The sequence below is a fragment of the Eubalaena glacialis genome, chromosome 4, assembly GCF_028564815.1.
Source record: "Eubalaena glacialis isolate mEubGla1 chromosome 4, mEubGla1.1.hap2.+ XY, whole genome shotgun sequence".
Taxonomy (NCBI): Eukaryota; Metazoa; Chordata; class Mammalia; order Artiodactyla; family Balaenidae; genus Eubalaena; species Eubalaena glacialis.
Genome location: NC_083719.1, coordinates 30735816 through 30750483, shown reverse-complemented (window position 1 = coordinate 30750483; position 14668 = coordinate 30735816). Strand labels below are relative to the sequence as shown.

At 35.9% G+C, this 14668-nt stretch overlaps 1 protein-coding gene across 1 annotated transcript in view; it reads left to right on the top strand.

The window, feature by feature from the left end:
* The window catches only part of CPLANE1 (ciliogenesis and planar polarity effector complex subunit 1), a 130444-nt gene that overhangs the window by 17904 nt on the left and 97872 nt on the right, over positions 1-14668 (top strand). The window contains exons 13-18 of the mRNA XM_061189194.1: positions 368-576; positions 775-855; positions 3991-4155; positions 7549-7722; positions 11478-11706; positions 12802-12941. Of these exons, the coding sequence (XP_061045177.1) occupies positions 368-576; positions 775-855; positions 3991-4155; positions 7549-7722; positions 11478-11706; positions 12802-12941 (998 nt within the window). The remainder of the gene's footprint in view (positions 1-367; positions 577-774; positions 856-3990; positions 4156-7548; positions 7723-11477; positions 11707-12801; positions 12942-14668) is intronic.

Here is a 14668-nt window from a genome sequence, read left to right as displayed (position 1 = left end):
TCAAAAGAAACCTTGTACCCATTAGCACTCAGCATTATAGATTTTATGTTATAGGATTTATTCCAAATATTATTCAACACATATATTTTATTAGTCTTGGGCATCCATGATACTGTTGAAGGCTTTTGGTTTAGATAAGCACTATAGAAAAATGACCACAGGTACATAAAGCATTTATGAAAGTTTTAAAAATATGCATTTTTTGATCAGTGGACTTTGTGCTATATTTAAATCTGATCAGTTTGTATACATGTTATTACCTCAGTGAAGAATACATGCAGGAAAAAAAAGGCTAATGAGGAGGCTATACTCATTCTTATCCCTAGTCTGAAATTTGATTTTTATGATTACCTAATTTTGTGTGCAGATTGATTGTTCTCTGGAGAGTATTGTACAGAAAAACTTTATGGTATCAAACACAGTTAAATCAAAGAGTTCCTGAAGATGACATACAGTTAACTGAAAAGATGACACATGAAGCATCTACTGTCAAGTCCCTGTTATGTCATATACAGGCTAAATTGCAGACTGCTGGAGTTCGCTTGAACCAGACCTTAGAACTTAAATCTATCAATGGTCAGTATCTTATAAACAATTTCTAACTCCAGGGATAAGTGATATAGTTAGTTGGACTTTGATTTTGTTAATTGGTTGCAATTATTTGCTTTTCAAAATAATTTCTAGCGGAGCTATATCCACTAAATTTTAAAATAAGTACATGTTTATAAAGTAATTTAATTAACCAGCACTAATTTTTGGTTAAAAACTTTGTAGGGGAAGAGTGTTTCCTATTAGGATCATATGAAAAGTCTGTTCAACTATGGAAGAAAGCTCTTCAAGAAACCCAAGAGAAAGGTAGGGGAGTGTTAAAAAATAATATTTGCCATAATATTGGTAGGACCATATTTTAGCATGCTGTTGAGCTTAAAAATTATTTCAGATTTCTGAGTGCTCACAATTTCTTAATGCTCAAATAGAATACATATTGTTGGTACCTTTACTGTCAGAAATAGTTATTTAAAATTATTCTTAGTCTTGGAAATTGTAGCACCAAGAATTTTTTCTGTTATCCATAAATTAGTCTCCTCTGTCCTTTTAGTGATGGAATCTGTGATTGATTGTTATAGGGAAAAAAATGAGACTTAATCCCAAATTTAAAAAAAATATATTTTGTCATTTAGTGGACTGCAAGTATCTAAATGAGAAACTATGGGTCAGATAATTTGTCACCTTATTACAGACTTACAGAAACATGGAGCTAAGGCTCTCTGCCCTTAAGTAATTTAACTTTAAGAATTTCCTGTGGGACCTCCCTGGTAGCGCAGTGGTAAAGAATCCGCCTGCCAATGCAGGGGACACAGGTTCGAGCCCTGGTCCGGGAAGATCCCACATGCCATGGGGCAACTGGACCCGCGTGCCACAACTACCGAGCCTGCGTGCTACAACTACGGAAGCCTGCACACCTAGAGCCCATTCTCTGCAACAAAGAGAAACCCATGTACTGCAATGAAGAGCAGCCCCCGCTCACTGCAACTAGAGAAAGCCCGCGCGCAGCGACCAAGACCCAATGCAGCCAAAAATAAAATAAAATAAGATTAAAAAATTAAAAAAAAAGAATTTCCTGTGAGTTAGACTTATTATGGGCTACATGGAGTTTTTTAAAAATATTTATTTATTTGGCTGCATTGGGTTTTGGTTGCGGCACGCAGGATCTTCATTGCAGCACACGGGCTTCTCTCTAGCTGTGGCACTCAGGTGCGCATGGGCTCAGTAGTTGCGTTTCGCAGGCTCAGAAGTTGCGGTGTGCAGGCTTAGTTGCCCCGTGACATGTGGGATCTTAGTTCCCCGACCAGGGATTGAACCTGTGTCCGCTGCATTGGAAGGTGGTTTCTTAACCACTGGACCAACAGGGAAGGTCTCCTACATGGAGTTTTTGATGAGAATCTAGGGGTGTGGATTCTAGAAACTGGTGATAGCTTTTATGATATAGGGCTGAGGGTATGAGTAAGATGACAGAGGTTCTCAGCTAGTGACCTTGGAGCTATCCTTGACTGCAACTACTGCCTGGTCAGGTTTGGCCAATTATTAAATTTATTTTCTGACTGATGTGGCTTTGTATGTTTCATTAATTTATCTACTTAACCGGTATTTATTGAGGGCCTGCTATGTGTATTAGGCAATAGGAATAACTGAAATAAACAAGATTACCCTAAAGTTGCCCACAGTCTGGAGGAGAGATCACATAAACAACTAGCATGTTTCTAATTATGTTTTATGGTAGGTGCCGAGAAAGCACACAGTCTGAGCTGGAGTGCAAACATCAGTCTGGGGAAAACCTGGAGGAGCTGACGTTTAAAACTGAGTGAAAATTGTCCAATTGAAGGAGTGGGAATGGTTTAACAAAGGATATAGCATTCCTAAAGCAAAAAGGCATGAGAAACCATGGCAGTTTGGTAAACTGCAGGTAGTTTTAACAGGACCAGATTATTTGAAATATGTGTGTAATATTGAGGATAGGGTGGTGAGTGCTAAAGTGAGAGGTAGAGAACAGATGATAAAGGAAGATATTCTGCAGTGCCATGGGATTAAGATTTTATCCTGAAGACAGTGGGGTCAGTTAAGATACTTTATGTAAGAAAGAACTTTTCAAATAAATAGAGGCCATTTGGAAAGAACACTTTAGTACATTATGGAGGGCCATTTGTAGGAATGTGGTGTAGAGATGTGGGTTTTACCTAGAAGCAAGACAGTTAGTTGAGGAGGTCCTGAACCAAAGCAACGTCAAGAGTACTGCAGGACAGAAGTCACATTTGTCAGATATTTAAGAGGTTTGATCAATTGGACTTGAGTAGAGAAAGAAGTCTAATGTAGTTCTCAGATTTGGGGATTGTCCAACTGGATGAAGAAGAGTGGCATTCAAGGTGATAAGTTCTCTGGAAGAAAAGTTTTCATAATGAGTCTCATTGTAGACCTTTTCATTTAATTTCATTTCCAACTGTATCCATTTGGTATGGTTTCTTGTAATGGAGACTGAAAATAACTTCAAGAAGAAAGAAGTTTATTTCTCCTTCTTAGGAAAGGAGGCCAGAAGTTGATAGTCTGGGGCTGATTCGGTGTTTCTGTGGTCTCATCAAGGACTCATGCTCCTTTAGTTTTTCTACACCATCGTCCTTAGTGTGTTGCTTCCAGTCTTAAGGCCATTACATGAGTTAAGATGGGTGCTGAAGTCCCAGGTATCATGTACATAATCTAGTTAACAGAAAGGAGGAAGGCAGGAAGGGCAAGAAAGGGTGTACCTCCTAGCTGAGTTACCTCTCTTTAAGCAGCTTTTCTAGCAGTTCTGTACAATATTATCTCTTGGTTCAGAACTTGTCATATTTTCACATGGCCACATCTAGCAAGAAATTGTGATCTGGGTGCATTGTAACCTCAAATAAAATTAGAATTCTTTTACTCAGAAAGAATAGATAAGGAGCAGGCAGCCAGCAGTCTCAGTCCTAAGCACCCTTCAGATGTTTGAAGGCAGTGGTCAGGGGCTCCTATCTTATTGGATAGTGTTTCTTCTCCTTTGGAAAGTCTCTTTGACTGTCTGTTTGATATTTGTATGATTTCTTGTGTGGTTTTTAAAAAATTTTTATTTTTAGCATGTTCCCTTCTGTTTCATACCATGTGTACTTGAGATAGATGTCATTAGTGGACCTTAGTACTGAGATGAGGAGGATGTGCACCTCTCTTTGGATAAATTCTTAGTCATCCTAGGGCCTGATCAAAGAAAATAAAATTGTTCAGAACTTAAAATGAAAAAGAACAAAATATTGCTTACCTGTTTTTTATTAAAGTATAAAACAGGTACAGAAAAGTTCACATAACATGAATGTACAGCTTGATGGATTTTTATAAACTGAACATTCCTGTCTACCCAGCACCCAGATCAAGAACATTACCTAGCTAACATGTTTTTAATGTAAGTGTAATTTTTCCCTGTTTAAGGAGGAAGAAGGATATGTTTTCTTCAGATACGCTATTATCTTTCCCTTTTGTACTGCCACCTCTATAACTATAATTTAAATGATGCTCAAGGATTATGTGATCAGCTAGTAAGAGAAATACTGATATGGTCCCACCTACCTGTAAAAGAAAATGAAGATTGTTCAGGTATGCTTTTCAAAAATCAGTATGTTTAATGTTAGTAATTTGTATTTATAAGTGTAGATATGAAATTGCTTATACATAAAAGTTGGTTGCTCTGCCCTATTGTGGTAAATTTTGGACTGTCAGCTTCTCAGCAAGGATCATGTTTTTGTTTGTTTTTAATCTTTGGGTCTCTAGGCTTAGCAGTAATTGCCTGCTGAACTGATATAATTGTCTCACAGCCCTATTTGTTAGACGTAATATCAGGTACCCAAGTACCTTTCCTTGATATGTTTATATTTTATTTAATGGTTGCTTAAGGTTGTTCAGTAAAGGGATGAAAATCACTTTCTGAGGTATTCTGAGTCTTTTTAAAATTGCTTAATAGGCTGCAGAATATTTGGATTGTCCTTTTTAAAAGAGGTATATTTAAATTAAGCAGTAACCAGAGTAAAAGATATATATGAATGAACACATAATATAGTTATAATGGTTATACGGTCATAGACCATTAGATGTATACTATGCGTATGAATGTGTCAGAAAGGCTCAATATATCAGAACTTTCTAAATGGAGTTCATGACTCTAATGGAGTTTTGTTTGTTTTTTTTTTTTTCTAATAACTGATTATTTATTGGTTTAGAACATAATTTTACTGGTGGAAAATAGTGATCAAAAAAGTTAGTTTACAAAGGCTTCTAAAAATAGTTTGAGAAGTGGGGCCCATCTCTTACATAAAACCCTTTCTTTGATTTTCACTGGTTTATCAGAACAGTATTAGTTTCTTTGGCTTCAGCCACTGTTTTTTTTGTTGTTGTTGTTGTTTTGTTTTGTTTTTTTTGAGGTGAGATAGATGGTAGAATACCATGACATTTTTATTCTGGTATTCATATTTTCTCTGCATTTTTTTTAAATGTAATTTTTATTTTATACTGGGGTATAGCTGATTTACAATGTTGTGTTAGTTTCAGGTGTACACCAAAGTGGTTGTTATACGTATATCCATTTTTTTTCAGATTCTTTTCCCATGTAGGTTATTACAGAATACTGAGTAGAGCTCCCTGTGCTATACAGTAGGTCCTTCTTGATTATCTAGTTCTTATATAGTAGTGTGTATATGTTACTCCCAAACTCCTAATTTATCCCTCCCCCCCACTTTTCCCCTTTGCTAACCATAGGTTTGTTTTTGAAGTCTATGAGTCTGTTTCTGTTTTGTAAATAAGTTCATTTGTATCATTTTTTTAGATTCCACGTATAAGTGATGTCATATGCAGCCACTGTTTATAGATTTCTTACTTTTGGTGATATTTGTCTTTTTAAATTTTTGTGTTCATTACAGAAGTAATACAAGTTCATTTTAGACAATTTTGAAATATGGAAAGGCTTAAAGAAGAAAATAAAATCACTTAATTCTACCATTTTTTGTCTATATACATTTATATATGTATATTCTGTTTTGTATTTTTTTTTTTAAAAGAATGGTTTTTTAAAAATTTTATTTATTTATTTATTTATGGCTGTGTTTGGTCTTCGTTTCTGTGCGAGGGCTTTCTCTAGTTGCGGCAAGCGGGGGCCACTCTTCATCGCGGTGCGCGGGCCTCTCACCATCACGGCCTCTTTTGTTGCGGAACACAGGCTCCAGACGCGCAGGCTCAGTAATTGTGGCTCACGGGCCTAGTTGCTCCGCGGCATGTGGGATCCTCCCACACCAGGGCTCGAACCCGTGTCCCCTGCATTGGCAGGCAGATTCTCAACCACTGCGCCACCAGGGAAGCCCTGTAATCTTTTAAACTTAATATTATGATGAATATTTTCCAATGTAAATAATATTCTTTTTAAAAACTATTAAGCCTTTTCCTCATTATTGCACATTTTAGATTGGTACCACCTATTTACTATTGATATTTTAAATAATGCTGTAGTGTACATAAATTTTTGTGAACATTACTAATAATATCTGTAGGTTAAATTTTGAGAAATGAGGGTACAGGATCAAAGAGAATCCATGGTTTTAAGACTTCTGATGCCTGGTGTCAAATTGCCCTCCAAAAAGACTCGTAGCTGTGTATGAGTGGAAGACTTTTATGTGTGACTTTTTAACTGACTGATATTCTATTTTTTTTTTTTTTTCAGTAGTATTGTCATGACATAATAAATTTCAAGATAAGTTGAACCTATTGTAATGTATTTGTTTTAATTTTTAATGACAATTGTTTAGAGTATATTAATCATATCCCTACTGGGTCAGGAGTCCCCAAGACTACCCCCAAGTTCAGGGATTCACAGGGAGGACCCACAGGACCTAGTATATAGTTGTACTCACACCTGTGATTCATTACAATGAAAGGATACAAAGCAAAATCAGCAAAGGGAAAAGGAGCATGGGGTGAAGTCCGGAGGAAACCAGGCACAAGCTTCCAAGAAGTGACAAGATAGAAATGGCCATACACATATAGAACTTAATATTATTGTGAATACCTACCAAGTGACTTCCTTTCTTTTTTTTTTTTTTTTTTTGGCTGTGCCACGTGGCTTGTGGGATCTTAGTTCTCACAACCAGGGATCAAACCCGGGACCCCTGCAGTGGAAGCACGGAGTCCTAACCATTGGCCCACCAGGGAATTCCCCCAAGTGACTTCTGAGAAAGAAAGATACTTTGCCATTGTTGGGGCCATACATTTTATAAAAACTAATGTTAACTTAGTATTTATCTGTGTTTAATAGTTTTAACTGTTTATTTTCATATATCTGAATGCCAATTTATATTATTGAGTTTTGATTTTCAAATAGGGATGACACATGTTTGCTCCTACTAGTTTATATCAGAATCACCCTAGAAATAGTGATGTAACTCTCTCCCTCCCCTGCCTTCTCCCTCCACTCCACGTGTTCCTTTTGTCCATACCTCCCAGAAGAATCTATGGTAAGGAGTTACTCTTACTAATGGAAGTATATCATAATATCCAGACCTAACGGTACAGAAAAAAGCATGAAGAATCACTGCTCTGGTGCTTTTCAGATTATCTTTGTAGTAAACCCTGCCTCCTTTCATTAAAGAAAGAAAATTAGAAAGGGAAGAAAGAAGGGAAAATAAATAATGAAATGCTAAACTTGCAAGTCCATTATGGCTGGATTGTTTGTATAGATCCTTCCATGTTTTTAGATAAAACTAGTAGCTTGAGGTTACAAAGAGTTCCTAAGTGTATGTGCTCATAATTATGAGCTAATTATTTTTGTTCTATTGTCTTCAAGAAGTGTAGATAGCTATTATAAGTTAACTTATGTAGGCCATGGGTGTTCATCTCAGAAAAAAGTTGTAATTATAATTTTCTTGTTGCATAATGTTGGGAACTTAAATATTACTACTTTTGATAGTTTGGTCAGAATCTCCTTTGGTCATTTGGTGTATCCTGCAGTTCCTGAGAAGTCTCATTGTGAGTTTGGAGTGACTGGAAATGTTCATCCTGAAGCGGCGGTGAGGGTTATCCAGTCCATGGCTCGCTTCATGGCTGCCTATTTCACCAATCAGCTGCTTTGCATTTTGCCACCTCACAATGTGAATGTTCTTCCTCCCCTTCATATTAAAACAGGTAAACAAATAACTTTCTCACCTTGTTTTTGCACATAATATTTAAAATCATATTATACGGTGATCATTAGTCTATGGAAATAAAACTGTTCTAGCCCAGTGCCTGAACGCTAAGGAGATACGCAAGTGACTATTTACGAATGAATATAATCTGAGAAAGGTAATTGCTTTGGACTCGTTTTTATTGAATATGTATTTTTAAATTGCAAATTTTGGACACATTGGCATTTATAAAGTTTCCATTTTTAAAGTAAAAGGGCTATAAAAATGTGGTAATTTAACAAATTTTGAGGATGCTAATTTAGAATTTAATTTTATTTGGACATTTTACTTTTATAATTTTATTTGGATCATTTTCTTTGCTCTATTTAATCATTTCATTAATAGAGTCAAAATGTACCTAATCTGTGTGAGGTAACTGCCCTACCCTAATGGAAATAAACATGTACACAGATTTCTATGATATTCATTCATTCCAGTAGTTTTTATTAGTGCCTGCTACGTGTCAAGTAGTGTTGTAGGTGCTGGAAATATATTAGCTTGCACCATATGAAATTAATATGAAAACATCTGTAGTTTTGTCTTGTCTTGACATTTGAAACAGATTTATCCTAACTGCCATGAACAAAACAGATGAAATACCTGTTCTTTTATGGAATTACATCTAATAGATTGAGACAGAAAATTAAATAAATGCATATATAAACAAAGATCTATCAAATTGTGATACTTATTATGCAGAGAACTGAAGTAGAGAAATGTATTGTGACTGAGTCGGTAGTTCAGGTGGTGAATTTAGGGAAGAGCTCTCTGCGGGGATGACATTTAAGCTGAACTCTTAATGACAAGAAAGAGCCAGCCATGGACACATAGGACTTAGAGCATTATAACCTGAGCCTGTGCAAAGGCTCTAGAGCAAGGACAAACTTGATGTGTCTGAGAAACTGAAAGACTGGTGTAGCTGGAGCAAAGAGGGTGAGGTAGAGAGTGGTATGAGACGAAGACAGAGATAGACGGCCAGGTGATGTAAGCCAGGGTATGAAATCTGAATTTTATTTTAGGTACAATGGGAAGTGATTGGAGGGCTTTAAGCAGGAAATAACATGAACTGATAAGCATGTACAAGGCACACATAGATTAGAGTAGTACAAGATGTAATATAATTAGAAGTTTAATAGAAGTAGCAACAAGTGGTCATCAGATTTAATTACACATCTGTGGATTTTGAGCTATGTGTTCGGACTCTAATGTAATTTTCTCAGGGTGTGGGTGGGAGTGGAGGACTGTCCCCACCCACTTGGATGCTTCAACAGTAGTGTTAGACTCTAGTGTCATCAGGGTTTTCAGGAGCTTCTAGACCCTAGAGAGCCTTATATGTAAGGTAGGATCAGAAAGGAAATTGTCTAGAGGTTCCTTTTCATAGGTGTCTGCTTCCCTGGGGAAGAAAAGTTGGCCCTGACCTGATTATGGCTCCTCTTAGGGAGCTGGTGTAAACAGAGAAACAGGTGCTCTGTTTTTCCGGGATCTACCTTCTCCCCTTTCCCTCTCCATTGGCCACTAACTCAGTTTCAGCTGGTGCTCCCTCCTTTTCTCTCTGAGAACAGCCTGTGCTTCTTTCTCTCACCTTTATGCTTTCCTCTGACTGAACCTCTCAGTTGGATATTACTTATTTCCTTGTACATTTGACACTATTTATTATTATTAAAATAGTTTTTTATTTAAGCTCTCTTTATTTTGTCACAACTGAGGTATTTACTACTTGTGCTCCCTGTTTTTGGTAATAATGTTTCTGATAACAAATTGTATCCTTAATCCATATAATTTTACTGAAGGAGAGAGGCAGAACTCATGTGGTTTTTATTTTTTAAAATATATTATTTATTTATTTATTTATTTATGGCTGCGGTGGGTCTTCGTTGCCGTGCGCGGGCTTCTCATTGTGGTGGCTTCTCTTGTTGCAGAGCACGGGCTCTAGGCGCGCGGGCTTCAGTAGTTGTGGCACGTGGGCCCAGTAGTTGTGGCTTGTGGGCTCTAGAGCACAGTCTCAGTAGTTGTGGTGCACGGGCTTAGTTGCTCCGCGGCATGTGGGATCTTCCTGGACCAGGGCTCGAACCCGTGCCCCCTGCATTGGCAGGCGGATTCTTAACCACTGCGCCACCAGGGAAGCCCTCATGTGGTTTTTAGAAAAATCTAAAAAAAAAAAAAAAAGGTACAATCCTGGTATTCAGAAGATTTGTCTTAATTTCTTATCTTTCTGTCTTACAATATTTATAGGACTTTTGCTCTTTGCTCATGATTTTTATCTTTACAGATGACTTTACATACCTAAGGGAGACTGATATTTATCACACTTTGTGACGAAAAGTGACAGAGTTATTGAATTGTTTCTGGGCAGATTCATAAACATTCATAAAAGCTCAGAGACACACCTTTTTATTCCCTACGTAAATATCTTCCCAGTTAGAGGAGAGAGTAGGAGAGAAGGCTTTGTGTTCTTTTCCTATGCCCGAGACTAGACTATGATTGTTGAAAATTTAAATATCTGAAAGTTGGTATATATCCTTTAATTTCTTTAATCTCCCTCTGTTTTGAAAAATGATATTAGCAGGCTTGACTTAGAATATATTTCATGTTAATCTTTTAAATCAGAACTAGTGGCAGAATGTATTGGGGATTTGAGTTGCTTATTTGGTATGATGTTTGCTGTGTGAAAGCAGTAAAATTTTCAGAAAATTAAATCATTCAAGTTCTTTTAATGGTACAGTGCCTTACTCATAGTGAATTAAAAACTGGAAAAATTTCATCAATCTCTTGGCTGTTTGCCTATGCAGAATCATACAGTCATCGATTGACTAAATTTTTCGTTTCTTTCCGTATCTTTGTCAAAGAGCTAAAATGTTAGTGCTTGGTGTGGGCAGAGCCTATGCAGATCACATAAGAAACTAATCATTTCATTTCAAGGAGCAAAAACCTACATATACTAATTACCAGTTTTATTTTGAGGGAGTGAGTGAAAATCTTAGCAATATGTATTTTTTAAAAGATAACAGTTCTGTCATCGTATTTTCAAATTTCTCATTCAAGTTACTTTAATTAGGGAAGGATACAGAAGGCTGGGGAGAAGGATATTATTACCCTTTGTATTTAATCTCAGGCCAGACTGAAATCTTGTCATTTATTCAGGATTACTGAAAATCACAGTTTTCTTCTTTCTGTTAAACACTAATACATTGAACATTTAATATGCTTGAGTATTACCTCAAACTAGTTTTTTATCCCATGACACTATGAGGAATGCAAAGTCAGGTAAAATGCAGTCTCTGCCCTCCAAATTTCGTATACAATAGGAGAAATAGCTGTATATTTCAGAGCAGCCCACAGTAGTAAACTGTACACTGTGACCGGTACATTTACATGTGTGTGTACGTTTATATTATCTGACCAAAAAGTTTCATTAAACTGTACTTATTTACCTTTATTTTGTGTAATGCATTCTGATACTCTTTTGTTTCTATGTCTACTCTGTTTCATTTTTTTAGGAATGCTGACATTTGCTTCATGACCCACTAAAGAGAGACAGTGTTCAGTGTTAAAAAAACTATTCTAAAGTATGTTAAGCATTATTTTAGGCCATTTTGTATGTATCTTCCTTGTTGTGGTTTTGTGTAGGAAATACTGATTGAAGAGATCTATATAAGGTGGTATGAGTTTTTGTATATATAATTGTAAAATCCATTTTCTTTAATTTACTCACAGAGCAGCCCTTTCGACTTATTCCTCTGCAACACTCGAAGGTGGCCAGTGTTGTTAGAGAGCAGAATCTTTCTAATGTGTGGACAGTTGAATATGCCCTTGAATTATTATTTATTGGTGGCCTGGTTCCAGAAGCTGTGTGGTTGGCACATAAACTTGGAGACTGGAAGACGTCTGTTTCCATTGGTGTGGCCTTGCAATTGTTCTGTAAACATGATAGCAATTTTACAAGGTATGTATTTTTAGGAAAGTATGATGGTGTCATCTAAAATATTTTTTATTTCACTCATTGCTGGTATTTACGCATTTTGTGGAATCCTTAGTTCAGCATTGTCCAATAGAACTTTCTTCAGTAATGGAAATATTCTGTATGTGCTCTCCAATCTGATAGCTACTAGCCACATGTATTTATTGAGCACTTGAAATGTGGATAGTAAGACCAAGGAACTGGATTTTCCATCTAATTTTAATTAATTTAAATTTAGAGAGCTATATGCAGCTAGTGGCTACTGTACTGGACAGATCAGAGGCTTACTTATGGTGTTAAAACATCTATTTAGCACATTAATTTGTTAGTAGTGCCCTCAAAGGGCCTATAGTCAATGGGAGAGTTTGTCTTTCCCAAACAGGATTTGAGTTTTAAGCTAATCAAACTAATCCCTGTATTTTAACTATTCTGAAGGTTATGGTATTGCTGTGTCTTCTATATTTTTTAATTCAATAATTCAATGTATGTTTATTTATTAAGTAACCACTCTGTACCAAGCTCTATGCCAGGTATTTTAGTGGATTGTAAACTTAAATGGTACATAGTTTCTATGCTTAGGCATTTATAGTTTAATAGAGAAAATAGGACAAAACATTATTATAATTTACATAGTATGGTAAGAAAAGTGCCCGTGGTACAGTAGGGAGAGCAATAATATCAAGTGAGGGAAGGATAGTAAATACTTTATGTGGGAGATGTCATTTGAGATGGGCATTGAAGGGAAGATGGAATCTTGACAAACTGCGTAGCTGTAGGGAGAGAGAACATTCCAAACGTGAGCAGAGGCATATGGCAAAAGCAAGTTTGGTTTGGTTTGGATAGAGTACGTATGTAGGGCAGCAGTGGGAGGTAAGGATGAGGAGCTATATTAGTACCATAATTATGGAAAGCCTTAATACTATCCTTAATACAGTATTTCCTTGCTTATTTCTTGTCTAAATACAGGATGAATAAAGTGAATTTCTCTGTTCTTTAAAATTTCATGTTTAGTTCTTGATGTGTGTATGTTTCATTTTTTCAAAATTTGTATTCTTTTCCCTTAATTTGATGTGATTTCAGGTCCAGGAAAAAGGGTCTGAATCTACCATTAAATATGACTCCAGCACAGATTTTCCAGGAAAAACTGCAGTGTTTTTTAGGTCAGCCAGCCTCTTTGGAAGCAAAGAATGAAATGGGCTCAAAATACAAACAGTTTACAGGTGTGTTACCTATGTATGGTCGACACATGTATCAGCTTAATTAATATAAAGCTTATGGTATTTTAAAAAGCTTTTAAGTACCCACACATATATTAATGCTTTGAAGTAATAAGCTTATCAAAAATTTTTGCTATTTATTCTTAATGGGAGCATCCCAAACTGATGCAGTTCAAAATACAATGTTCAGTATCTGAATGATATTCTGATTTTCCATACATAACCTTTCTTTATACTAGTGGTATTTTGCTGCATTTAGATTGTTTTCTTTTGCAGTCATAGAATCGTAGAATCTCAGACATCGAGGGGTACTTAGAACCTCTTGCCTAATGCATAAATCATAGAGTTGTTTTTTGCTTTTAATTTGAAAAGTTCTGAGTGGTATTATAAAAAAAAATATAATATTACATGTAATACATAGATTTACCCAGGAGCTCTATAAAATTCATCTGTTTTAAAGATGGGGAAATTTAGACAAAAAGTAATGAAGTCTGTTACTTAAAGTCATATATTTAATGATAAAACCAGGATAGCTGTTTTGTTTTATTAGTGCTTGTCTCCATTAAGGAGTGAGACTTCTCTAGATTCCTAGAGCTTATTAATTATAACTTCTCTTTCTGGAAAGAATTCATAATACTTGGAAATCAGACTGAAAATTTCTTTGATAATTTTCTGTCAAGTTTTTTTTTTAGTAAATGAAAAGATAATATATCTACATGAAAGTTGATTTTGAAAAAAAGGACTAAAAAATTCCCAGTCTGAACTTCCAGTTCTGGCAATATATTGTTTTAGATGATCTGAAAACTCTCCCACAATAAATACATAGATACAGTGTGTTTCTAGATAAAATATAAAGATATGCATTTAAAGGCTAAGATTTAAAGAAAGTAAGGGAAATTTCCAGGGGTCAGAAACAAAGAGAAGTCAATGGATTCCACCCCTAGGTATTTACCCAAGAAAAATAAAAACATAGGTCCACTGAAAAGCCTGTATATGAATGTTCATAGCAGCTTTTTCATAATAGCCAAAAACTTGAAACAACCCAAATGCTTATCAACTTGTGGATGGAAGAACAAATTGCAATTTATGTGTACAATGGAATAATAAATAAGAAAGAGGAGCAAACTACTGATAACATGCAACAACATGGATGAATTGAAGAACCATTATGCTGAATGAAAGAACTCAGAAATAAAACTACACACTGTGTGATTCCATTTATGTGATTTTATAAAAAGCAACACTATAGGGACAAGAAACAGATCAATGGTTACATGGGAGTAAGGGGGGAGTTGACAACAAAAGGGTATAAGAACTTTTTTGGAGTGATGAAAGTGTTCTTATAGGCTATATAGATTTGCCAAAATTCATTGAACTGGGGATTTCCCTGGTGGTCCAGTGGTTAAGACTCTGCACTCCCAGTGCAGGGGGCCCAGATTCCATCCCTGGTCAGGGAACTGGATCCCGCATGCCACAACTAAGCCGCGTGCCGCAGCTAAGAGTGCAGCCAAATAAATATTTTAAAAAACAAACAAACAAAAAACAAACAAAACTCATTGACCTGTACACTTAAAAAGGATAAATTTTAGTGTATGTAAATTATACCTCAACAAACTGATTTAAAAACAAAAAACTCAGCAGATGGTTAGTGAACTGGAAAACAAATTTGATCTATCTCTGTATATATACACACACACAAAAAATATATATAGAGAGATAAAAATGTATAG